This window comes from Rattus rattus, chromosome 17 (genome assembly GCF_011064425.1).
Source record: "Rattus rattus isolate New Zealand chromosome 17, Rrattus_CSIRO_v1, whole genome shotgun sequence".
Taxonomy (NCBI): Eukaryota; Metazoa; Chordata; class Mammalia; order Rodentia; family Muridae; genus Rattus; species Rattus rattus.
In genome coordinates, this window is record NC_046170.1 from 39,772,257 (window position 1) to 39,797,164 (window position 24,908).

The 24,908-nt window shown below is 51.1% G+C and overlaps 1 protein-coding gene across 2 annotated transcripts in view; it reads left to right on the plus strand.

Annotated features, from left to right (window-relative positions):
* The window catches only part of Kiaa0513 (KIAA0513 ortholog), a 49,036-nt gene that overhangs the window by 14,769 nt on the left and 9,359 nt on the right, over positions 1-24,908 (plus strand). For both annotated transcript variants that reach the window (XM_032887411.1, XM_032887412.1), the window contains exons 2-8: positions 15,782-16,238; positions 18,950-19,049; positions 19,677-19,750; positions 20,737-20,807; positions 22,004-22,199; positions 23,030-23,070; positions 23,535-23,613. In XM_032887411.1, the coding sequence (XP_032743302.1) occupies positions 15,910-16,238; positions 18,950-19,049; positions 19,677-19,750; positions 20,737-20,807; positions 22,004-22,199; positions 23,030-23,070; positions 23,535-23,613 (890 nt within the window). In that variant the 5' untranslated portion in view covers positions 15,782-15,909. The remainder of the gene's footprint in view (positions 1-15,781; positions 16,239-18,949; positions 19,050-19,676; positions 19,751-20,736; positions 20,808-22,003; positions 22,200-23,029; positions 23,071-23,534; positions 23,614-24,908) is intronic.

Below are 24,908 nucleotides of genomic sequence, written 5' to 3' on the forward strand. Positions count from 1 at the left end.
ATATTTTGGAGTATATTTTAGAACACATAGATTCATGTAGTCACTATCAAGTTCAAGGAGGAAGCCATTTCTATCACCCTAAACTCCCATTGACAATGCCCCTCCCCATCTCTACCCAGCATCTCTCTGTCTTTTAGGAAATGTCTCTCAGATAGAATCAGGTAAACTGTCAAGGAGACTCCCTTCACCCTGCTGAGGCTCACTGAGGTGTTCGTGCCTGTAGTCTGGAGTGAGGGCATGCCCAAGTGTCCACCTGGCCACTGGGCGGGGGAACATTTTGTTTCTAGCTCTTAGCATGAACACTGCCGAGCAGATCTGTGAATGTGCTCTTCCCCTCAGAACAGTGCATACCTCTGACCTCACTGGAGTGAGCTTTCTAGGCTCTGCCATCACTGTGTTAGCTCTGCAAGATAACCAGGCTTCCCATGCAGATCCCCGGAGACGTACACGGATGATCTGGTCTGTGGAAGTAGCACGTCAATCATTAATTCCTGTGGCTGTAGAGATAACTCAGTGGTTAAGAGCACCTGTTGCTTTACAGAGGCCTGCGGTTCAGTTCTCAGCACCCATGCTGGGTGGTTCACACCCATCTGTAACTCCAGTGCCAATGGATGTGACATTCTCCTCTGGTCTCCACAGGCATCTGTACACACATAGTACACAAGTAGACCTCCCCTGACACACACACACACACACACACACACACACACACACACACACACAGAGAAAGAGAGAGAGAGAGACAGAGAGACAGAGAAACAGAGAGACAGAGAAACAGAGAGAGACAGAGAGACAGAGACACACACAGAGAGGTAGAAACAGAGACCGAATGAATGAATGAATGTAATTCTGCACAGGAGAAGCCTAGCACAGGACACAGCATCCTGATGCCCAAGGCCACCATCCATCTAGAGCCGTGAGTGACTTGATGCTCAGGACAGGCATAGTGAGAGGGAAGTGACTTCCTCTAAAGGCTGCTCACCGCATCCGAGGCTATTTCTTTTCCTGACTTTGGATTTTTGGAAACAGGGCCCTCACAGCCTCAGACCCAGCATGTGGCTGAGGGTGCCCTTGAGCTTTTGCCCTCCCTGCCTGTCCACCCAAGTGCTAAGATAACTATAGGCACGTGCCACTGTGTGATCCGTCCATCCAGTGACCTGTGCTTCCATGCTCCTTGAGATGTCCTCTCTACTGCTGGATTGTGTGTGTGTGATGCATGTATGATGTGGGTTTGGATGTGGGTGTGAGGGTATGAAGTGGATTCTCTCGGATTAGTCAGCTTTTTGGCTCTATGGGCTTTGTCCTCTGCCAGCCATAGCTTTGGGGTTTTTCCCTCTGTTCCGTGCTGTCTTCCTTCCCGCACACACATATTGGATCCTTGATGCTGGCCCTTGGCTGCGGGCTCTCTCACTTCCTCGTCTTTTCTCCTTGCTGGGATCAGGCGCTTGCTGACCTTTTGGTGTTCACTGACTCTGCTGTGTCGTCCTGTTTGGCTGCTGAGTCTCTCCAGTGTTTTTAATTCCCCATTCTATGAGTTCTGTTTGATTTCCCTTTATCTTCTTCTCCCCTGAGACTTTTAAATTATTCCTTCAGGACCACCCTGCTTTGCTTCTTGGAATAGTTTTTAATAATAGCCATTCAGAAACCTCTGTCAGCTGATTCCAGTCATGGCGCCCTTTCAGGTGATCTGAGGGTTCTCCTGATGACTTTCCCAGTTCTTTCTGTGCTGGGTGATTTTGGATTAACCCTGGGTGTTCCCCATGTCAAGTTATAAGACTCCGCGTTGTCTTTAAGTCTCTCAGGGAGGGTTGGTATCTTGGCTTCAGCAGGCATTAGCCTCTGCAGGTTTTGCACTGGACTGTTTCTCCCATGACTTTGCCCAGCTGTTCTGATCTTCCCTAGCCAATATTTCCATACATTTGTTCCCATAGATGCCCAATCCCCTAATGCTATCAAACCTAAAGCTTAATTTATAAGTTAGGCACACCAAGAGATTAACAGCAGCGATACGGTGAGCAGTTCCACAGTCCTATAGTGAATGGCCAGCATATAGCCTTTCACTTGGAGGCCATTATTGAATATAATAAAGGCTATCGAGACTCAGGACTGGGTCCTAACACAGTGGATCTGATAAGCAGCATGGCTGTCAAGTGACATCAAGTGAGTAGTGGAGACAGTGTAGATATGCGGCTCTCTTAAGCAGATGGAGCAGCATGTCAGGAGGTCCATCACACTATCCAGAATGACACAGTTTAAAACAGGAACCTGATTTCTGAACATTTCTAGTTGATGTCTTCAGGCAGCAGTTGTCTGAGGGCAACATGGACAGCACAGATAAAGAGAGGCCTCTGTGCTGTCCTCTCCTCTGCGGTCCTTCAGCCCTCAGCCAGGGCCTTACCAGGCTTCCTTGTGCTTTTCCTGTCTTTGTGCTTACTTCCTTGTCCCAGTAGACCTAGAGGAAAAAGAGTGGGGTTTCCACCCATTTGCACTTTTCTAGCTGAAAAGGGGTTTCCCTCCCTCGGGACTGAGGGACCTGGACACAGGCTACCTGCTGCCAAGGAATGGCCTAGGGACTGGGCCACTGGAGAGAAGAAAATAGAGACAAGTCAACAGGAAAAACCTTGGGGATTTGGCTCCCAGTCTGGAAAGCAAGCCACCTTACTTCTTCCCCTAAGCCAGGACTGGATGGCCAGACCCTTCCTTCCCCCATACTTCTTCCAGGTATTGGGCTATATTTAGTCCAGGCTGAGGACAGCAGGGGCAGAAATGACAGCCTCCTGTCACTCCAGTGGTAGTCACATATTGATCGCCTCTTTCACCTATCGGGCAGAATTAGATTTTCAGGGGCACCAGTCTGCATTCTCTGCAGGTATCAAAGGCACATTTGTGCTGAGGCAAGTGACCAGGCACTTGCCCAGAATTACAGGGAGCCTAGAAGCCCCAGCCTGCACAGCCTGGAACAGAGAACCTGGATTGAATGAAGAGAAGGAATGTCACTGCATGTCGGGCCAGCAGCAGCGTGGCGTTTGTGGGGAAGAAGAGCAGGGTGGATGATTGGACAAAGCTAAGTGCTGTGCTGCTGCTCAGGGGTCTCTGCAGCTCCTTTGTGAGACAGGGGGCTTTTGTCTTCACTGAGTGAACAGCCTTTGGGGCTAAGCTAGTGAGTGACAGCAAATGAGCCTCCTGCATAATTGGGAAATCTAAAATTCCCAGTCCTTAAAACCCTAAAGCCCTCAGCACCAATGAGACACTATAACAGACCTCATGTGAGGGTTCGAGTCAAACGCGGGCACACAGAAATACTGCATGCAATTACCTTTAGGCTGTGTATGCAAGGCACATGTGGAAAACACACGTATTCCAAGGCACGACGTTTCTCAGATCAGCCACAGGCAGCCTGTAGTAGACAGTTTTGGGTGGAGATGTCAGGAAAGACTTCTGAGAACAGAGTCTTGAACCCAAGGTGTTGGGCGTTTGCTTCCAGAGGTCACTGTGCATGTGGCCTCCTCCTGTGCAGCGGCCAATCTAGCTCTATAAAGGAACCAGTATGTCACCAGTATGTCACCAGCACTGGAGAAGGTGAGGCAGGTTATTTCCAGGCCAACCTAGGCTGCAGAGTGAGATCCTGTCACAACAACACCACAAGTTCTCAGTGTGCTTGTGCATGCCTGTGCTCTCTCATCAAGCTAAAGTTGGGTGTGATGAGACACGTTTATGTTCTCTGTGAGGTAAGAGGATGAGTCCGTTTGAGGTTGGCCTGAGCTACTTACTGGGTAACTAGGCACACCTTGACTACAGAGTGAAATCTCACCGTAAAACAAAAACCAACAGACGACCAAGAAACAGCCAAAAACCAAGGGCTGAGAGTGTAGCTCAGTCGGTAGAATGCTCTCGTGGCATGTTCAAAGCCCTGGCTTCAGCTCCCAGCACCACAAAAACTGAGTATGGTGGAACCCATCTATAGTCCCAGCACTCCAGAGCTGGAGACAGTGCGATCAAAAGTTCAAGGTCATCCTGGGCTACATAGTGAGCTTACGTCTAGCCTGAGCTACATGAAACCCTATCTTAAAAGTGGGGACACTGGGGCTTATATTGCAAGAATGATTCTCACTGGATCATAAAACGCCCTGAAGGACTGTGTTCAGTCCCCATTGGTGAATAGTCACCTGCACGTGTTTCCCAGAGCTGTAGGGTTCTCCTCACTGGATTCTCATGCAGAGCCCCCTCCCGACACCTAGCATCAGCGTGAGGCTGAGAACCAGCTCTTGGGCAGGCCTCTTCCATCACCCATTCGATCCCTACAGCAACCTGCGAAGGCAGCCAGGCTGCCCAGCGGCTGTGGTCCCCCTTTGAGCCCTTTGTGTTTCAGTCTTCTTTTCATTTAACATTAACATTTTCCCAATGCCCTGCTGTCAGTGTTGCCCCCATATTTCAGTGAAGTGCCGGAGGAATTAATGTAATAATGTTTACACAGTGTTTCTGTTGCCCATTTTGGTTATTTTCCCATCTTCCCTGTGTGTTTATGTTATTGCCCTAAGATAGACTGAGCAGGCAGGGTTGATGACATGAGGGGGTCGGAGAATGCCAGTGACCTGCAGAAGGCCCCCGTGTAGAACACTGTCAGCTTGAGATTTCTGCATGCAGTGGAGCAGCCTTCCACATAGCTAGGAGTTTAGCCAGAGGGAGAGGCAAACTAGGCGAGGAGGACAGACCTGAAGGTCAGGGTGCACAGTACTGAAGTGGTGAAGGGTCAGGGTTGCTCAAGTACCTGCCTGAGGATGTTTCTGAATAGTGACAGCATCTCTGCCTTTCTGCCTGGAGAGCTGTGTGGGCAGCTTTGACAGGGATGACAGGTGTCCTGAGTAGGCGGAGGGGACACTAGTGGCCTTTCCACAGAGGACTTCGGGCAGCTTGCCAGGGCTTCTTGCTTCCAGGACAGTAGCTTGATCTCTCCTCCCACGGGACACAGATGTCCTCTACACGTGCACAGCTTTGAGCTTGACCCCCCCCCCGGACCAGAAGACAGTACTGAACCTGAAGAGAATGAACCATCCCTCAATCCCATCATGCCCTCCAGTGGGCTTTTAGGGAAGGCACACTTTTATATCCCATGGGAGGGAGTGTGTCTTCATCTGGTCATGGCCAGCTCTTTTCTCCATACCAAGATGCAGATGTTGTTCATCTATTTTGCCAAATTATCCAAAAGGATGGAAAGTCAAGCCAGTCAGCCTGAATTGCATCCAGCTGTCCCAGTTTTTGTCCTGTTAAAAAAGCTGCAGCTGGCCAGGCATGGTAGCACACACCTCTAATCCCTGCACTCAGAAGGCAGGGACGGCAGATCTGAGTTCAAGGCCAGCCTGGTCTACATAGCAAACTCCAGGCCATGGAGGATACACAGCAAAAGACCCTGTGTCAAATAAACGAGCAAGTGAACAAGCAAACCCTGTAGCTGTTTACAGAGGAAGGACTGACCAGTGACAGATTGAGCTGGAGCATGTGGCTATTGTGGAAACACTGGAGTTGAGGAATGGTGACAGTCAGAGAACAGCAGACTTGCCTGAGATAACAAAACCATCACCCTGTGAGTTTTGAATGCCACACAGAAGCCCAGGGCTCAAACTCAGAGGAGCTGTTGCTTATAATCACAGTCTTCCCATCCCCTGCTTCATGGCCACTTTGGCTATGACTAAAGACTACTGCTAGATCATTATGGATATTGGCTGTGGGGTGGTGTTTGTTCTAGAACTTTCCATGATAGCAAAATCAAGGAGGAAGGAGCCTGTCTTGGTCATGCCACTCTCCTAGCCTGTGGCACAAATCCTGACTCATCTAGTTTTGGACCAGCTGCTCTTCATGGAGAATATCACCTATCGTTTTCTCCCCCTGGGAGGGACCAACAGCCAGTCCTCTCTTTCCCATGACCTTGGAAATATGCTAGCCATCTCCTTCTTCCCAAAGTTGTTAAACTCCGCATCCCTTTGCATGTAAAACAATGAGGGTTACAAAAGAGAAAAGTTAGGTTGAGTTTCACAGAGAAACATCTCAGAGGGAAATAACAGAGCCCCTCCCTGTTGAAACCTTCCTGTTGGCTTTCCTGGTAAGACCCAATGTTCAGGGCCATACTGTTTAATGGGCCTTACCCTGTTTGAACCCTATAAGCCATGAAGAGCAGTCCAGTCTCTCCTGTCCAATCCCTCACAGATGGAAGGCCATGGCCCCATCTCCAAATAGCTGCCCCAACCATAACACCCACTTCCTCTCTGCCATCATTGTGGTCTGTGATGTTCCTGTAACACGATCCAGCCTGGTGGCAGCTCAGCAGGATGTAATTTCAATGCCTTTGAATGCCAGCAGCTCTCTCCTTCATCCTTCCACCTTTCTTAAAGTTTTGCAAATGTATCAAATTAAATCCACTGCTCTGTATAAATGGGTGGCTCCGATGGCTCTGGACTCTGGGTTGAGGATCACAATGTGTGCAAGTAGCCCATAGCCAGGGATGGCTACTCACAGGATTGCTGTAGAAAGAAAGCTGATGGCCCCTTCCAAGGCGTTCTCAGCATCCTCAGCAGCACAAGCAACATTGTGGTCTGGCTTTCCATCAGAGGCTTGTCAGTGCCTCTCAAGATCACTTCAGCTTGTGTGACTGTTGCCCCACACATGTGTTTACAGTAATTACGGCCTCACACTCGGAGTACCTTTCAAGGAGGAATTTCTTCATGGGAAGGCGCAGGCCCTGTAGGACTCTCTCAGCAGTGTGGTTAGGGTTTGAATGCTTTATTTTTGCTTAAGAAATAAGCAAATTCTTGCCATTCTTTTTTTTTTAAAGATTTATTTATTTTATGTATATGAGTACACTGTTGCTGTCTCCAGGCACACCAGAAGAGGGTATTGGATTCTATTACAGATGGTTGTGAGCCACCATGTGGTTGCTGGGAATTGAACTCAGGACCTCTGGAAGAGCAGTCAGTATTCTTACCCACTGAGCCATCTCTCCAGCCTCAATTCTTGCCATTCTTGTCATCACACTGTGACAGGCACTTCATGATGGGCCTGTGGTGATGTAATTCCACATTAAAGTAAAGGACGTATCTGTTTCAGAGGTCCTTTTTATGAGAATGAGTTGTGGCATCCATGAATCACTTAATCACAGTACTATTTGTTGCTGCTGCTGTCCTGTCATGGGTTTGCTACCTATATCCTTAGCCTGATGTGCTGTTTCAGAGGTAGTAGGCCCAGGTCTATGTGTGGACAGCACACTCACCGTCGGCTACCTTTCCCATATCTTGCCACTCCTCCTCCTATGTACTCACTGTCTGTCCTTGATGTGACTTTGTCTGAGATTCTACCTGAACCCCATGCAGGTCCTCTCCTACCTGTACTTCTCCTCCCCTTGCCTGAGATGCAGAGGCACCGGCGTGACACACCACTGGTTAGCTCTGGCTGGGACTAGCTGTGCTCACAGGTCCATGCCAACCTCAACTGGCCTCTGAGAACAGTTCCTACTGCTCTGCACCCTAGACCTGCCTGCTCCCCCATCTCCTCAATGTGTCCCGCTCTTGTGTTGGCACCACACTCTAGGTGGTCCTGGACAGGCTTCCGGTTCATGACCCTCACCCACTTCTAGATCCTCCCTGAGCTATAGTATCGGTGTTTCGCCTCCAGTCTTGTACTCAGGACCATGGCTGTGCTCTTCTGGGTGTCCCATCAGTCTTCAGGTCAGGTTCAGGTCCAGGACCCTGAATGAAGACCCCAAACCGGCTAACTCCTCACAGGTCACGTTGCAGTTCTCTTTTAACAAGCCTTTTTTTAGCCCCCACCCCCAAAACAGTCTCTAGTTTTCAGTGTAGCCCAAGACCTTGACACAGTTGATCACAGTTACACGGCAGTGGCTGCACTTGGTAACGCTGTTTCAGGCCCACCTTTGGACAGTGTCACAGCCTAGATGTTATTTCCTCTCTGTCTTCCCTTACCACAGAGTGACCCAGCCTGTTGATGCTATTCATGGTCTCCCCTGAGATCTTTTCTTGTGCTCCTGGCCTCTCCTCAGCTTTCTTTCCCCAAGCCTATTCATGATGACAGCTTCTTTGTCCTGCTGCCCCATTATGTAGATTATTGGACTGTCCCCATTACCAGCAGTGTGCCTTTGGACGCTGGGGCTGAGGTAGAAATGCTAGGAGTATCTTCTCCTATCCTCCTCCTCGTAGGAGTGTAATCTACAGATGTGTAAGGTATTGTTGATGTCTGGGGACATGGCCAAATTCCCACTTTCACAGCCTCATGGTGGCTCCATTCCTAGCAACTGTAGCACCACTCCTGTTTTGGCTGCCACCTTACTGAGCTGGCACTGGAAGCACTCTGAGAATGCCAGCATGAGACATCTGGCACCTGACGGGAGGCTCACAAAATGCCATGCATGTCTTCGCCTAGCAGCAGTCTCCAGCCAGGCAGATCCCCATTCCAAGGCACAGGATTGGGTGCCTGCTGCTTTCTAGGCTCATTTAAAGGTACACGTCTGTCTCTGCCTTGTTAGAGATTTTGTGATTGAGACAACCAGTATCTTTGCACAGGGAGGGAGGGAAGCAGGGGGCTCAGCAGGTACTCGGAGAAAGTGACTGTGGGTGCCTCTAGCAGGACAAGAGTCTCATAGCACAGCACGTGTCACCTTTGGTTTGGCCACCAAGAAACTCAACTCATTTGTCACCTAAGGGCAGTCAGTAATGGGTTTATGTGATTCTACAAGTCTGTAAATTGCACTGGAGCCATATTGACTGGGTATAGCTCTAGAAGCAGTTACCTGTGTAGTCCTGTGTCTAAAAGGACAGTGATAATATTCTCCACGGCTTGACATGCTTACCTTCATGGGAACAACTTCTGTTTCCACGAACAGCCAGCTACCACTTCCTACCTTAACTAGTCTTAGGTCTCTGATCCTCAGTGAGGAGCAGATTGTTGGGTCAAGATCTTTGGGGTTGTTGTTAGGCCTCCCAGGAGGACCAAGGCAGCTGGGGTGCCGCACTATTTAGCATGACAAAGCAAGGGAATACCTGCTGCCAGGTTCTCTCTGCATCTTCTCTCAGTGCCTACCTGTTACCTGGCCCTCCTGGCCGGCATACCATCTCCTACCCTAAACTCCTCCAGCCCAGAGGCTGAGAAGATCCGCCTTTCCCCCATCTGCTTTTCTCTATATAAGCCAACCACTTCGGTTACTCTGCTCTCTTTGGGCCTCCTGACTGCTGCACCTGCTTCCCTTCCCTCTCCTCTTCCTTTCCCTCCCCCCTCTCCTCACGTGGCTCAGGGTCATGTCCACTCTGGACTCTCCCAGATCTTCCTGCCTCTGGCTGTGCTCTCCCTTTTATCTACAATAAAGGTTCTCCTCCACCCCACCTAGGAGCAGCAGTCATGTCCTTTTCCTTTTCCTTTTTTTTTTTTTTAAAGATTTACTCATTTATTATATATAAGTACACTGTAGCTGTCTTCAGATACACCAGAAGAGGGCATCGGATCTCTTTACAGATGGTTGTGAGCCACCATGTGGTTGCTGGGAATTGAACTCATGACCTCTGGAAGAGCAGTCAGGTGCTCTTAACTGCTGAGCCATCTCTCCAGCCCCCTTTTTCTTTTTTTAAAATCTAGGTTGAACTCACCACCTTGGCAGAGTTGAGGGTCTTCTTTTGTCTTAGGATAGGTGGCTTGTGTTTGAACTCCCAGTGGCTGCCACCTGGTTGGGGTACTGGCCCCCCTGGGCTTTGTCAGGGACTGTGTCAGGGCACCATGTCACAGCCATCTGGGGTTCTTGTTAGGTCAGGACGGGTGTAAGGGGAGGCTGTAGGGGTTTATGTCCAGAAAACAGATGGAGTCACAGGAAGCAGCAGGCCGGGTATGTGTGGGGGTGGACTGAGGTCCTGTGAGCCTTGTGACAATTTCCCCTTTCCTCCACTGTGCCTGCAGTGCTGGACTGCTGTACAGGGTATCTCAACTGCTCTCTGCTGTGATACAATAGCAGACAAAAGCAATGAACCTCGTCTAGATAATCTGTCACAGGTGTACCAGAGACCTATCTCATGGGTGAGTCTAAGTCCTGTGAGGGTAACAATGTGAACCATTGCACAAGGTCATCGTCACTCAGGGTAAGTAGGTTAAGCACCTGTGAAGGAGTGAGATGTTGGACTCCATCCCATGTTGTTTTCTGTCCCAGGAGGCTGCTCTGCCCACTCCCACATTTGCATCGAGATCAGCATAGTCAGTTCCCAACCAAGCACCATGCAGGGCACCAGAGAGCACTGTTCAGACAGGGCCACGGGGTGTTTGCAGCTGTCATGAGAGAAACAGCCACTAGCTGGAGGCAGAAGATTCAGTTGTCTTCTAGTGTTGAAGAAGGACCGATGATGGGTGCAGGCCAGAAGGAACAAGCAGAGGGAGAGGGCAAATGCCTTCCTGCCTCCCAGCCATGGTAGCATGTTTAAGGAAAGGACTGGAATCTTCAGAGTCTCCAGAGCTTGTGTGGCCAATAGGAGGGAGTGGCTTTCATAGGCCATCTTAGAAGCCTGTTAGACCCCAGCCCGAGTTGGAAAGGATCTGTGGTGGATGTGGGCCAATAGGGCCCCGCAGTGCCTTCAGGTCTCAGTAACTTTGTCTCTGGTACCCTGAGGGTACAAGAAATACCCAGATGTCTGCACCTGACAGGTATTTACATACTAACATTTGTCTTCCTTCCTTCCTTATTGCTACCGGAAGAAAGGACTGTGTACTTAGTGGCTTTAAACAGCTCACGTTTACTGCTTTACTACTGTGAAATTCAGATGTTCTCAGACACTTTGTTGGGATAGTCAAGGTGCTTGAAAGATTCCTCTCAGGGCTGCAGGGAAAATATGTTTTCCTGCTTCCCGTGGCATCTGCCCGTGCTCCTTGGCTTTCAATTTTTCTAGTGTCATCAGCTCCCTTTCTGACTCTGACCTCCATTATTTCTAAGGCCCTGGCGATGACATCAGGCTACCTTCATAACCCAGGACTATGCTGCAACCTTGCCAGCCCCCTTCTACCTCCACTCTTGGCAGTTTTAGGACAAGAGACAAAGCAAGTGTTGCACTGTGTGTCCTGTTCATGCAAAGGCTAGGCTACAGGGAGACTAGAACATGCATGTACACACATATGCCTTTTTTGCTCAGTTACCTTTTAGGGAAGTCCTAGCTCTCACCCTGGTAGTGTTGGGAAAATCAGAGTTTGAGCAAAGCTCAGGGATGTGGCCAAATGCAATAGCAGGCAATCTTGTCATAGTTCCTCCTGAAGCCTGGCTGGGAAGGGCCGAGGCAAAGGTGGGGCCGGGAGGAACCCAAGGAGGAAGTTAGGGTGCCCTCCTTACCCTCACAATGCTGATGCCACAGCTGCCTACCAGGGCTTACCTATATGGCCCTGCAACCCTGACCTGCATTACCTTTCCCCAAACTTCCTACGGCCCGTCCAGGCTTTATGTAGATGGAAAGGCTCCCCTGTCTGCCCAGCATCTGCAAGGAGCTCCTAGGCAATGCTCACCTTAGCTCTTGTGTGTGGTATTGCCTTCTAGGCACCAGACCAGACCCAGCAGCACTGTTTGGGGCATTATCTGAGAACATCTCAGTAGTACTATATGTGTGTATACCTGTTTGTGTGTGTGTGTGTGTGTGTGTGTGTGTGTCTGTGTGTGTGTCTGTGTGTGTGTGTGTGTGTGTGTGTGTGTGTGTGTGTGTGTGGCGTGTGTGTGTGTAGTCAGAAGTCAATGTCAGATGTCTTTCTCCATCCAAAGGTCCAAAGGAAGCTCTGTTTCCCCAAATTCTGGTGGTTACACAAAAGCCAGTATTTCTCAGGAGCTGGTAAAGTCTGTTCCTCTCTACCAGAAGGAGATAGTTTCCTTACCACTGGTAGAAGGGACACATGGATAGCTGTGGTGCCTATAAGCATACCAAACCACAGCTGGCTTCCAGGATCTCTCACTATCACCAAGAAATGTCCATTACATGTTTCAGAGTTCACCTCCCCTCCTCTCCTCCCTTAAACGTCCCAGCTACTTATTCTCCTTATGACTCTGCTATTTTGGCTGGGCCTCCCTCTCTCTGTCTTCATCGCTCATTTCCACCCCTCCCCCCATTCTTCTCTCATATCCAGGTCCAGTCTGCTGGCTATGATCAGTCGACCACTTTATCTCTCTGTTCTCGACTCTTCCTCTGGCTGTTCTCTCTCATATCTACAATAAAAACCTTCCCCTTAACCATGGAGCAGTCGTGTCCATGTCCTCAGTTTATACACCCCATGCCTTACTTTTGAAATAGGCTCTCTCTCTGAGCCTGCTGGGACTTGCAGATCAGAGTAAGCCGGCTGGCCTGGGAGCTGCGGGGTTCCTCCTGTTCACCACCTTAGTGAGACTGCAGGTGCTCACTATTGCACACGGCTGCTTGTTTGTGTTAACACAGGTTCAAGGATCAAACACAGCCCTTGTGCTTGTGTGGCAAGCACTTTACCAGCTCTCGCACTTTGTGAGCACACAGAAGCAGACATCCCAGCCCTTGCTCTCGGCTACACCTCACCAGGGCATCCCGGCTCTGAGTGCAGGCCGGGCTAGCTGGCCTGTTCCTCTGAGAGAGATGAGGCCATGATGTAAGCATTGTCAGGGTGAGGACCTAAACGCGCTGCCATGCTCAAGGCCAAGCCAGCGTCTGACCCCTTTGCCTCCTCTCCTGTCCCTGGCCTGTGTTCTTGTCACCATCCGTGCTGGTCTGAGTGAAAATGGCCACCATAAATCATGTGGAGTAGTACTATTTGAAAGGATTAGGACGTGTGGCTTTGTTGGATGTCACTGGAGATGGTGAGCTTTGAGATTTCAAATGTTCAAGCTAGGCTGTTGTGTCTCTCTGCCTGTGGATCAAGCTGTAGAACTCACAGGTCCTCCCCAGCACTGTGTCTGCCTGCACACTGCCATGCTTCCTGCCACGATGATAATGGACTGAACCTTAAGGCCCAATTAAATGCTTTCCTTTTTAAGAGTTGCTGTAGTCATTGTGTATCTTCACAGCAATAGAACAATGACTAAGACATAGCAGCAGAGCTAGCTCTGGGCTTCTTGGAGGTGACTTATCCACCTTGCCAGCCCCATGAGCCCACAGCTGGGTCAGAAACAGCCTTAGTAAGTCAGTCTTCTGTGCGTCCTGTGATGACAGACCCATGTGGTTCTTGTTCCCTAACTGGCTTCTTCTTTGACTCATGGGTCACTGGTCTGATAATGGGCTGAGGGAGGGATCTGAACTCAGTGCCATCCTGTTATGAGTGCTGAGTGTGTCTCCAGTCCACTGTTATATTCCAGTGTTCCCAGTGTCCCAGTAGAGATGGTGCACAGTAGGACATTTTCTGTAACTATCAATGCTGTCCTCACCACCTCAGACACCGACTGCTGTGATGTCCATGTTATAACTTCTTCACTCGCTATGTGTAGAAGCCTGTCTGTCACGTTCACGGATACTACTGTAATAACATTTTTTTTCCTGTGCAACTGATTTTGATGGTTTGAGTTCTTTTCTTAGAATAAATTTCAAGCATTCACATTCTTGACAGACATGAAATTTCTGAAGTCGTATCTGCACTCAAATCCAGTGAGCTGGAGAATGTCAGATTTACTAGAGCTTTGGTGGTGTTTGCATTGTGGTGGTTTTTGTTCGTTTGGTTGGTTTGGACAGGGTTTTCCTGTGTATCCCTGGCTGGTCTAGAACTAGCTCTGCAGATCAGGCTGGCCTAGAACTCACAGAGATCCCCCTGCCTCTGCCTCCTGAGTGCTGGGATTAAAGGCATGTTGGATTGCCATTGTTGAGTTTTTGTACCTTGGTGCATAAATGTTCTGATTCGTGTGTTTTAATTTTTTTTTTTTGAAACAGGGTCAAATGTAGTAGCCTCAAACTCACTTTTTAGCTGAGCATGGCCTTGAACACTGGATCTTCGTGTCTCTGCCTGGGATTACAGGCATGAGCCACCACAGCCGGAAATTTTACATGTTTCTCTGTGCTGATTCGAGTGGCCCAAGACTTGTCTAAGCATTTAGTGGCTGGGCTGCCTCTTGTGTGCTCATCTGAGTGGTTTGCACTTTAGTGAGACTCAAGGATTTACTGAGAGCAGAATGAATCTACAATGTGGTAGGATTAACAGTGTTCCCACCAGAGTCACTGCAGATGCTTTCCTTGTATGTTCTTCATGGGTAGCCACAAGCATGTCACCATGTGTGTGGCTTCCTGTACTTTGGAGAGTCATAATGTGGCACCACATGGCCCTTCTACATCCAATCCAGTCTTGCTGTGTCACATGGGAGACCTTCCTAGAAAGCAGGGCCATAGGGAGCAGATGTTACTGGGAGAGGGGATCCTAGTGCCCCCTCTTTATCCATTCTTTCTGAGCTGCCACTTAACTACCTTCTGACCTTCTGGGCTCTTGCTACTGTCCTGGCCTAGACAAGACATCAGAGGCAAGGCTGGTGAGCTTCTTCTGCACTGAGGAAGGCTTTATGGCCTCTACTGCACGTGTACTACTACCTCTGTGTCCACTGCACGTGTACCACTGCCCCTGCGCATGTGTGCATGAGGATGGTGACCAGAGCCAGCTGTTCTATCTTTCTGACTCAGAATCTAAAAATATCTTGGGCTGAGTGTTTAGAGGGAATCTATGATCAACCTGTAAGTGTTAAGCTCTTAGGAGTCAGCATGTGTGGGTTTGAGCTGCACTTCCCCCAGAAGATGTAGTAATCTCAGCAGTGCAGATGGCGGTCCTGCTCCCTGCAGCCACCTCCTGGGTGTCTTGTCTGATAGGCCTCTACCCTCAAGCAAGGCTGTCCCAGGTATTTGCGCCACTTGGCTGCTGCCCCTTAGTACTGATAAGAATGACTTCTGAACCAGTACTAGAAACTGGGTTTGAAATTTGAACTGTCCATCACAGCTCTGGTCTGTGTGACCTGCATCCCGTGCTTTCTCTCTCTCTGCGGCATAAACATGTTCCCACTGAAGTGTGCTCATTCATGCGCCAGATGCTCAGTAAGAGTCCGCACTACCAATCTAGAAGAAATGCTAGTGCCAGGTCAGCAGGGACCATAAGTGATTTTGAATTGCTGAGGAGAGAAGCCTCTCAAAAGACGGACACGTGAGCTTGGCCTTCAGGGTGAACAGGATTCAGCAGTGGGGAAAGGGAGGGAGGGAAAGGGGGAAGGAAGAGAGGAACAGAGGAGGGAGAAGAGGAGGAACTGCCGGCTTCATAATCAAAGCACAGGTGGTGACGTCCCATTGGTGTCCTGGTGGTCGAAGCACAGGGAACCACTCAGACTCTGAGAAGCAGCAAGAAGAGGTGCAGGCTCCGGGTCTGGAGGGAAGACTGAGGAGAAAGGAGCTCAGGGATGATGGCTTAGCCGGGAGCCACTTCCAATGAGCCAGCAGGAGCACTGTGCCTGGTCCATCTCTGCTGCCAGTGCAAGTGGGCGGTCCTTAGCTCTGCTTTGCTTGGCTGGAGCACATAGAGGTGTGGTGTGCTGCTTGGCTGGGAGGGATCCTGATGCTGGTGTCTTTCGGTTAGCAAGTGCCCGTGCCGTGCTTCCGCATAGAGCAAAGTGGACATGAGAAACAGACGCTGGCTGTTGGCATCCGGGACTCTGTAGGTACAGAGATTATCATCTGTGTAGGAAAAGTGTGACTCACGCTTTCCTCAAGTCTGTTTGTGCTCAGCGACTTTCCTTGGGGAACTGTCCTTCTCATGGTGACAGTGTTTGTGTCTGTTTCCATTCCAGACGCCACGGGGCCGCTGAGCTGCTAGAGACTCCAGCCTTGGTGGCCAGTGACTCCCAACACCACAGTGCGTGCAGCTTCAGGAAGCAGCTCCCGGGCTGTGCACATCCTGTGCGGCAGCCCAGCTACCATGGAGGCCCCAGAAGTCCCTGTGGGCTCCCTGATTGACTTTGGGACTGAACCACCTACCTCCCCTCCTTTGGAAGCAGCGCCTTCAACACTCCAGGACCCGGATGGCTCCCTGGGTGATGGTGCATCTGAGAGTGAGACCACCGAGTCCGCAGACAGTGAGAATGACATGGGCGAGTCACCATCGCACCCGTCCTGGGACCAGGACCGACGCTCTTCCTCCAATGAATCCTTCTCCTCCAATCAGAGTGCTGATTCGGCCCCCGACGAGGAGACCTTGGCACTTCGAGAGTTCATGCGCAGCTACGTAGAAAAGATCTTCTCTGGAGGGTAGGCCCTCTGTGGGATGGAGGGTAGGCCCTCTGTGGGATGGAGGGTAGGCCCTCTGTGGGATGGAGGGTAGGCCCTCTGTGGGATGGAGGGTAGGCCCTCTGTGGGATGGAGGGTAGGCCCTCTGTGGGATGGAGGGTAGGCCCTCTGTGGGATGGAGGGTAGGCCCTCTGTGGGATGGAGGGTAGGCCCTCTGTGGGATGGAGGGTAGGCCCTCTGTGGGATGGAGGGTAGGCCCTCTGTGGGATGGAGGGTAGGCCCTCTGTGGGATGGAGGGTAGGCCCTCTCTGGGGTGGAGGGTTAGGCCCTCTGTGGGATGGAGGTTAGGCCCTCTCTGGGATGGAGGGTTAGGCCCTCTGTGGGATGGAGGGTAGGCCCTCTGTGGGATGGAGGGTAGACTCTTTGTGAGGAGAAGGGTGGACCCTCTTTAGGATGGGGGTTAAGCCTTCTTTGGGATGCAGTGTGGGTCTTTTAAGGACACTAGCCTGCTGTCAGGTCCCAGGGACCTGCTACCTACTACAGGCTACAGTGGCTCTTCGCCATCCTAGGCTGCTTCTAAAGTAACATTGGGAGGTTTTAAAGAACTCCTACTCCTGGAGGGTAGAGGGTTTAGCTCAGGGATTGTCTTAGTTAAGGTTTCTGTTGCTGAGAAGAGACACCATGACTACAGCAACTCTTATAAAGAAAAACATCTAATTGGGGCTGGCTTACAGTTCAGAGGTTTGGTCCATTATCATCATGGTGAAAACATGGCGGCCTGCAGGCAGGCGTGGCGCTGAAGAAGGAGATGAGAGTTCTCCATCTTGATCTGCAGGCAGCAGTGAAACACACTGGGCATAGCTTGAGACCTCAAAGCCCACCCCAACAGTCACACACTTCAACTCCTACAAGGCCACACCCAATCCAACAAGGCCACACCTCTTAATAATTGCCACTCCCTATGGGAGACCCTCCAGAGGCCATTTTTATTCAACCTATCAAAGTAGTAGAATGCTTGCTTTATACGCTCAAGGCCCCAGGTTCTTAGCTCTGAAAAACAACAACAACAACAACAACAACAACAAAAGATAAAGACTCTCCAGTCCTGGGCTCCACCCTGGACCAACTAATGCCTGTTTCCTGGTCCTCAGCAGCAGACCATGTCCCTACAGGCTGTCCAGGACTGTCTGGGGGGCAGCATACTGACAACTCATAGGTGGGAGGCCAGCACCAAGGTGGCCACAGGGAATGGTCCTCAGCACGGTTGACTCCCTGCTTATCCTGGTTGGCTCTGGAACATAGGCTCAGAGTAGCCAGTTCATCCACGTCCTCTTAGTTTCCTCACATGACTCCATTTCATGAGTGGGCCTCATGGGGACCACAGGACCAGATAAGAGACTGCCCACCATGATGTCTTCAGTAGCCTGTAAGGTATGGCTGTGCCCCTGTTGCCACTCAGGCAGAAGATGCTGTGAAGAGACCAGTGATAAACTCTGTGAGGAGCTGCCATACTCAGTCCGGGATTTCCTCGGTGCATTCTTTTCTTTCCTGAGTATTGAGGATTGCCTCAGCCGTGGAGAGACAGCATAATCAAGGCAACGCATGAGGCAGAACATGTACTGGGGTCCAGTCACTGATCCCTTAGCAGCTGCCGCAGCTCACCAGAACTCAGATTCTGATGGAGCAGCCACATCAGCACCTCCCGAGCTGGTGGGGATGCAGAGCTTCAGGCACCGGAGCTTCTCTGGGTGTGCGCCTGGATCCTGTCAGGCCTCTTCTCAGGGGGACAATCTGCCCACAGCTATAGTCTCGCGGAGCCTGGCTTACGGTGCGGTTGTCCACTTTCATTAAAAGCAATACATGTGTTGACCTGTTGGGCTATGGTGGTGGCCCTTCCGGCAAAGTGTTTGCCCAGTGTGCATGAGCCCAATGTGCACTTAGTCCTGAGTACTACAGAAACCAAGAGTGGTGGCATATGGTCGTAATCCCATCGCTCGGGAGGTGGAGGCAGGAGGTTGAAGAGGTCAAGGTCACCATTGGCCATATAGCAAATTTGAGACAAAGAAATATATATCTAAATATATATATTATTATATTTTGCATATTTTTAATATTTAGGCATTATGTTTTATAATACATATAACATGTTATATACGAATATATATGTCAATTAACATTGTAATATGTTAATGTTTGGGTTTTTTTTTTTTCTCGGAGCTGAGGACCGAACCCAGGGCCTTGTGTTTGCTAGGCAAGCGCTCTACCACTGAGCTAAATCCCCAACCCCTAATGTTTGTATATAATATTTTACATATAACTAATAATATTACTATTGCCTGGTGACAAACCCATAAGTACAAATCATGGAGGCTGGCCAATCTCAAGCTTTCTGCCTCATTGTCCTCTCTAAATTTGAGGAAAATGCTGACTATTCCTAGAGAAGTAAGGGCTCTTAGGGCCTGTGCCCTCATCACTGAGCAAGAGGCCTGCAGCAGACATGTGGATGGAATTCCCACTGGGCGGGCCCCATCTGATGCTCCAGCCATATCTGGACCTTGAAGTCAGGCTCCCGGCTTCAGAAATAACTAGAAGAGACTGTCCCCTGGATTGTTCCCTGGAAGGTGCTGAGCCTTGGGAACAGCACCCCACAGTCCTTCTCCCTCCTCACCCCCTCCCCTCCTGGAGTTTCATTCTAGGAATTGGAGCCCTGTTTTTGTTCTGCCCTTCCCCAGGGAGGACCTGGACCAGGAGGAAAAAGCCAAGTTTGGGGAATACTGCAGCGGAGAAGATGGGAAAGGCCGGGAGTGGTTCGCACGCTTTGTGAGCGCACAGGTGAATGCAGGCAAAGGGGGTGAGGGGACCAGGAGCCTGCTCAGGGCCACTGTGATCAAGAGAGTGGAGGGCAGAAGCCAGCACACCGAGGTCAAAGTCAGCTGGGGCAGGATATGAAGGTCTTTCCCTGACTGCAAGCTCAACTTTGAAAGGAGTAGGGACTGTGGCAGGCTTGGGAACCCCCACCCCCACCCCAGTTTCTTTTCCAGAGACAAGCATGTGGGCTGTGTCCATACATGTTTCTATTAAATAACCTCTAGCATTCAAATTTTGCAAAAAATAACATAGTCAAGATTGTGGAAACCAGGCAAAACCAGAGCTCAGGAAAGAATCACATCTTGCATGTTTCTACTGCAGGGATGCATTCTTCATAGAGAAATTAGAAAATGCAGGGAAAAAGTAATTAACAAACCCAGGAATAGCCAATGTTGTCATTTGGGGTTTTGTCTCTCCATGCTTCTCCCACAGGGGAGCTGGATGTGAGGTTTCCAGCACAGAGGGTCCTGAGGAGCGCCTGTGTCCTCCCAGAGTGCTGGTGGAGGGAGAGTGGCCATCGAGGCCCTTCCAAGTGCATGGAGACAGGCAGAGTGACAAGTCCCACTAACACGCCTCGTTCTTTCTGCACAGCGCTGCAAGTCCAAGTGTGTGTCCGAGCCAACCTTCTACCGCCTGGTGCAGTCCTTCGCGGTGGTGCTGTTTGAGTGAGTAATGTCCTCTCCACAGCCTCCTGCAGCTGTCCTTTCCCCCTCTCCCACCCCCACGAGCCAGCTCTTGAGTAACGCACAACAGCTGTCACCCACTCTGGGCTAGAATCTGTGACCAGCATCCCCCATGGGAGATGAGGTCATTCTGTTTGCCCTTCTTATTCACAGCACAACATCTGTAACTGGACAAGTAGAATCTCCTCCTTTTGAAGTTCCTTTCTCATTTTGTTTGCTGAGTCCAATGGCTGTGTGACTGTCCCATTACTATTTGGCTATAACCTTTAGCACAGTCCAGTACAGTAAGACGGTCCCTTTTCAGAGTAAGAACGGTACTCAGTATGCCGCTTTCTTGTACACAGTAGTTTGTTTTGATTTTCAACAAGCGATATGAAAGACATGAGTCTTTCTCCACTTGTGGCTCACAAGTGCTGTCCCTGGAGCAGTAGGGACAGCAGTGGCCGGGGTCTTAGGAGTCATACATATTCTTACTCCACCCAACCACTGAGTCGAGCCTGGGGTTATCCAGTGTTCATGTCCTTACAGCCCTCCAGGAGACCTGAGGCTCCTGTGAGGGATGGCACTAACATCCTGATGCGGCCTGAGAAACAGGAGCAGCAGCGAGATAGTCTGTCTCAGTGGTGTGACCAACACTTGAGGTGACTTCTAGTCCTGCCCCTGCTAGGATACATTAGGCTGAGCTTCCTAGGCCTTGATTTGACCTTAATGTGAAAGAGAGCAGACTGAAGGCCACAAACATCTTCCCGCACCTAGAGCCAGGCCATGCACTTGCAGCGGCTCTCCTGACCACTGTTCCAGTCATCACTGTGGTGTGGCAGCATCTTGGTCCTGCTTCACTAACTTGCAGGGGTGCTGGGGCTGTGGAGGCACAATTCTTTAATCCCAGCACTCAGGAAGCAGAGGCAGGTGAATCATTGGGAGTTGGGCAATGGGGCTCTAGCCAGCCAATCTTGCTCCCACCCCAGATGCCACCAGATGGACGACTTCGGGCCTGCCAAGAACCTCATGACCATGTGCTTCACCTACTACTACCTGGGTGAGTACGGCTGAGCAGAGCAGCCACCCTGGAATGGGAGCTCTGTGCTGGAACACAGCGTGAAGGGAAGCTTCCTTTATTAACAGCAGGTGCCGTGTGGCCTCCAGAGAGAAGGAGCTGATGTTGGGAGGACAGCAGGCATGAGACTCCAGTGTGGGAGGAGCCATGGGAGGCGTGTGGGGTCAGGGCCTGGCTGTCCATGCTGCAAAGGCAATGACAGGAGGCTGTCTGTGGAGTCTCAGCTTCCGCTCCTGCAAAGGAGAATTCAGAGCAGGCTATCCCAGGGAGCAGCCTAGGATCACACCCTGGGAAGAGTCCAGGGTAGCTGGGGGTGACCAAGCAATGATACAGAGCCCGGAAGTCTCTTTTGGCTTGTGGTGTTGAAAGGGTCTGTAGGCAGGAGCTCCAGGGTGTCTGTGCTGACCTGACAGCCAGCCAGAAGAGACCGGTTCAACTCTCCAAGGAGGGTGCTGGGCCCTCCCTGTCTCCATAGGCCTGGGCATGGGTAATTGAGGTGTCCCTTATAGCACACATTGTCACTATTGCTCCACTCTCGTGGAGCAGCCCCTCCCTCTGCATGTGCTCCAGGTCTCCTGCTCCCAGCATCCCCAAATGGCCCGATTACTATAGATCACGGTAGGCTGTTTGCTTGACGGCTACATCCTGTCAAAAAGGGTTCATCCTATTCACCCAGTCTGCACCCATCGGGGTTACCTTTGTGGGGTTATTCCACACCCGCCTAAGGAAGGAATTCTGGAATGCCCACCCACCTCTCCCCATCCCTTCTCTCCCACATTTACCTTAGAAAGGCCCATTCCAGATGCCTTTGAGACAGGTCTGAGTCTCTGCCCTGTACCACACCCAGGACAGCCCCTTCCCTCCTGTTGCCAGTCTCTCAGACCTGCTGTGTGGCTCTCAGTGTAGATTTATCTTCTTCCCAGATGCCAGCGCCTTCAGGCCACCTCTGCCTTCCTCATGGCTCTTGCCCGCTTTTCTGTGTAGTCTGTTCTTATTGAACGCCCCAAGGAGGCCCTGTCTGGGGAGGTTGCTAAGCCACCGCTGCCTCTGACCACCCTGTTGAGGAGACTGAGGGCAGCACCTCATGCCCTGCAGTCCCTGGGAAGCTCCCTGAGGCACTCTCCCTCTCCTGCCGGAGCTGCAAACTGCTGCTTACTCCATCTCTCCCCCCTTTCAAGGCAAGCCGCACCTGCCCCCTACAGAGCCCAGGGAGAAGCCCGCTGGCAGCATTGACTCCTACCTGAAGTCAGCGAACAGTTGGCTGGCAGAGAAGAAGGACATTGCTGAGCGGCTGCTGAAGAACACGGAGAACATGAAAGGCTTCTTCGGGGGGCTGGAGACCAAGCTCAAAGGACCACTGGTCAGGAAAAACGAGTGAGTGTGCGCACAGGCCTGAGCCTGCTGGAGCTGGAGCTGGGAGAAGCAGGTGGCCTTCCCAGTCCCGGCCCTGCAGCTGTTCTTAATGCACAGCTGACAGCCCAGCACGACTGCACTCCACATGCTGTCTGCTCACTGACACTCGGGGTCCAGGAACCATGTTCCTTGGGATGACAGGAGCATATGGCTTTGTAGTTGGCAGTAGGAGGTTGAACACTGTGTCCCTCCTTCCTCCTGTCACTGCCAGGCAAGTTAATGTGAGCAAGACCACGAAGGCCTTGGGTGCCAACGTCCCCAGGAGAGGCTGCTCTGGCAGACAGAGGATCTGTTGTTGTTGTTGTTTTGTCTGAGACAAGGTCTCTATGTGGCTCAGGCTGTTCTAGAGTTTTTTCTGTAGACCAGCCTGGCCTTGAGCTCACAGAGATCCACCTGCCTCTCTGCCTCTGCTTCTGCCTTCCCCTCTGCTGGGATTAAAGTCATGAGCCATCAGACATGGCCCCAGAGAGCTCTTGAGATGGGTGTGTTGGTCACAGGGGTGCTGAAGCTGAGACACCTTGAAGAGAGGGACAACAGTACAAGGGCGACCATTCAGGGCCTATACCGCTCGAGGCTTGGTTATAGCCAGGGCCCCTCCAGGTCCACACAGTAGGCCCACAGAAAATGGTGCCATGCAGTCTCAACACCACAGGCCTCAGTCCCTAGATCTGCCAATTGCCACCATGTCACTGACCCCCAGCCTGTCTTCAGAGTTGCACAGAGAATGGGGCAGCATCGGCTGCACGTGTGTGGCATTGGCTCCTCCTCACTGCTGTGCTCTCTCCCTCCAGGGAGGATGAGAACAAACCTAAGGACAGACAGACGAAGACTGGTAAGAACGCAGTTCTCTGGGCTGCCCAGGGGTGGGGCTTTAGGGAGATGGGGCCTGCGGCAAGGTTGAAGCTGGGGGTGATGCCTGCGATGAGGGGGTCCTGAGAAGGAAGGCAGAGCCTACCTCTCTGGTAACCAAGACACACCATCCAGGACTCTTAAACTGGCTCGACATTAACCAGCAACAGGAACAAGCAAGTTGCAGACGAAAGGGCTTTGCTGTCCCTCTAAGCAGACTATGCAAATACTAAATCCTTAACCCCAGGGGAGTCAAGGCAGATGTTAGAGGGAGGGGGCCCTCATGGACCACACAGGAAAGAAGCCCTAAACTAAGGCTGGCAGAAAGCTCCATGGACGTTGGACAGTATAATGTGGGGGAAGCAGAGAACACACTGAAGGTGCATAGGATCCACCCACGGGGACGGCGCCCAGCCCAGGCTGCCCTCAGATCTCCTTCCTCTGCAGTGACCGTGATCAGCCCCGAAGACGAACAGAAGGGGGAGAAGGTTTACCTGTACACGCACCTGAGGCAGCAGCCCATCTGGTAAGGCCATCGACACTCTGCCCACCTAACCTGGCACAGCAGCTCCCCAGCCCCTCAGCTGTCTGTGTCCCCAGCAAGGACGGTGGCCATCCTCACCCCCAGGGCAGTCACAGCGAGATGATGGGTGCAAGCAAGTGTTAGTAGGGATGTGAAGACATCTGGCTCTCCATGGGGACCATTGTGGAAATGCCTGGCAGCTCCCCAGGAGCTAACCAGGTGGCCCTGTGAGCAGCCATCCCGTTGCGGGTCCATGTGCCCACACGGGAATCAGTACGGGGCATGTAGCACACTGGTCAGAACAGCCCCAGTGGACAAGGCCAGCGGGCGCTAACAGAAGCACGGTGTGGCCTCTCCACATTATGAAGTGTGGAGTAAGCCTGCACACAGATCACTACACAGCGACCCACAGACGTTGTACTGGTAAGAGAAGGAGGACAGAGTCCTCGGATTCTGTTTATGCAGTGCAGGGAACACAGAGCTGCGGTTGATAAGCAGCAGTGGCTGACTGACTCCTCATGGGGCTGCGGAGGTGCTCAGGGCTTAGACAGTGGGGAGAGCTGCACAGCCCAATATACTTAAAAATCAGGAATTACAATCTGTTACTTCTTTATTCAACTTTCTAAACTATTATGAGCACATGAGTGTTTTGCTTGCATGTCTGTGTACCTACGTGGGCCTGGTGCCCTTGGAGACTAGACATGAGCACTGGATCCCTAGAACTACAGTTACATACAGATGATTGCCTGTTGCCATGTGGATGCTGGGAATCAGCAGTCAGGTCCTCTGCAAGAGCAGCAAGTGCTCTTAGCTACTGAGACTTCTCTGTAGTGTTCTCCACACCTTATTTAATTCTGTTGTGCCTGGGCTGTCTGCTGTCCCATGTTATTGGGTTACTCCATGGGATATAAATTATAGCCTAATGTTTTTGTGCATGTACACACGTGCACATGCACACACATTCTGAAGGCTGAAGCGAGAACCAGGGACTGAACCCGAGTCAACTGGAGATGCTGTGCAGCAGAGAAGAGAGGAGTTCACTGGGTCCCCGTTACCTCAGTGACAATGCTGGCCCTCAGGTTCCTGGAGCTGGTGTATGTAACAAAGGGCCAGAAGCCACTCTGTGGACACTGGGCCACATGGTCTGTTTTCCTACATGCTATGTGGTGGAGCCAAAGCTGCCATGTAGAACCTTCATGTGCAGATGTAGACCATAGGAGACCCATGATCTTCCACAGGAAGTTCCATGTTCCTGTGACTGCCATGGGTGTGGCTGCTGGGTTACTCTGCTGCTGCGG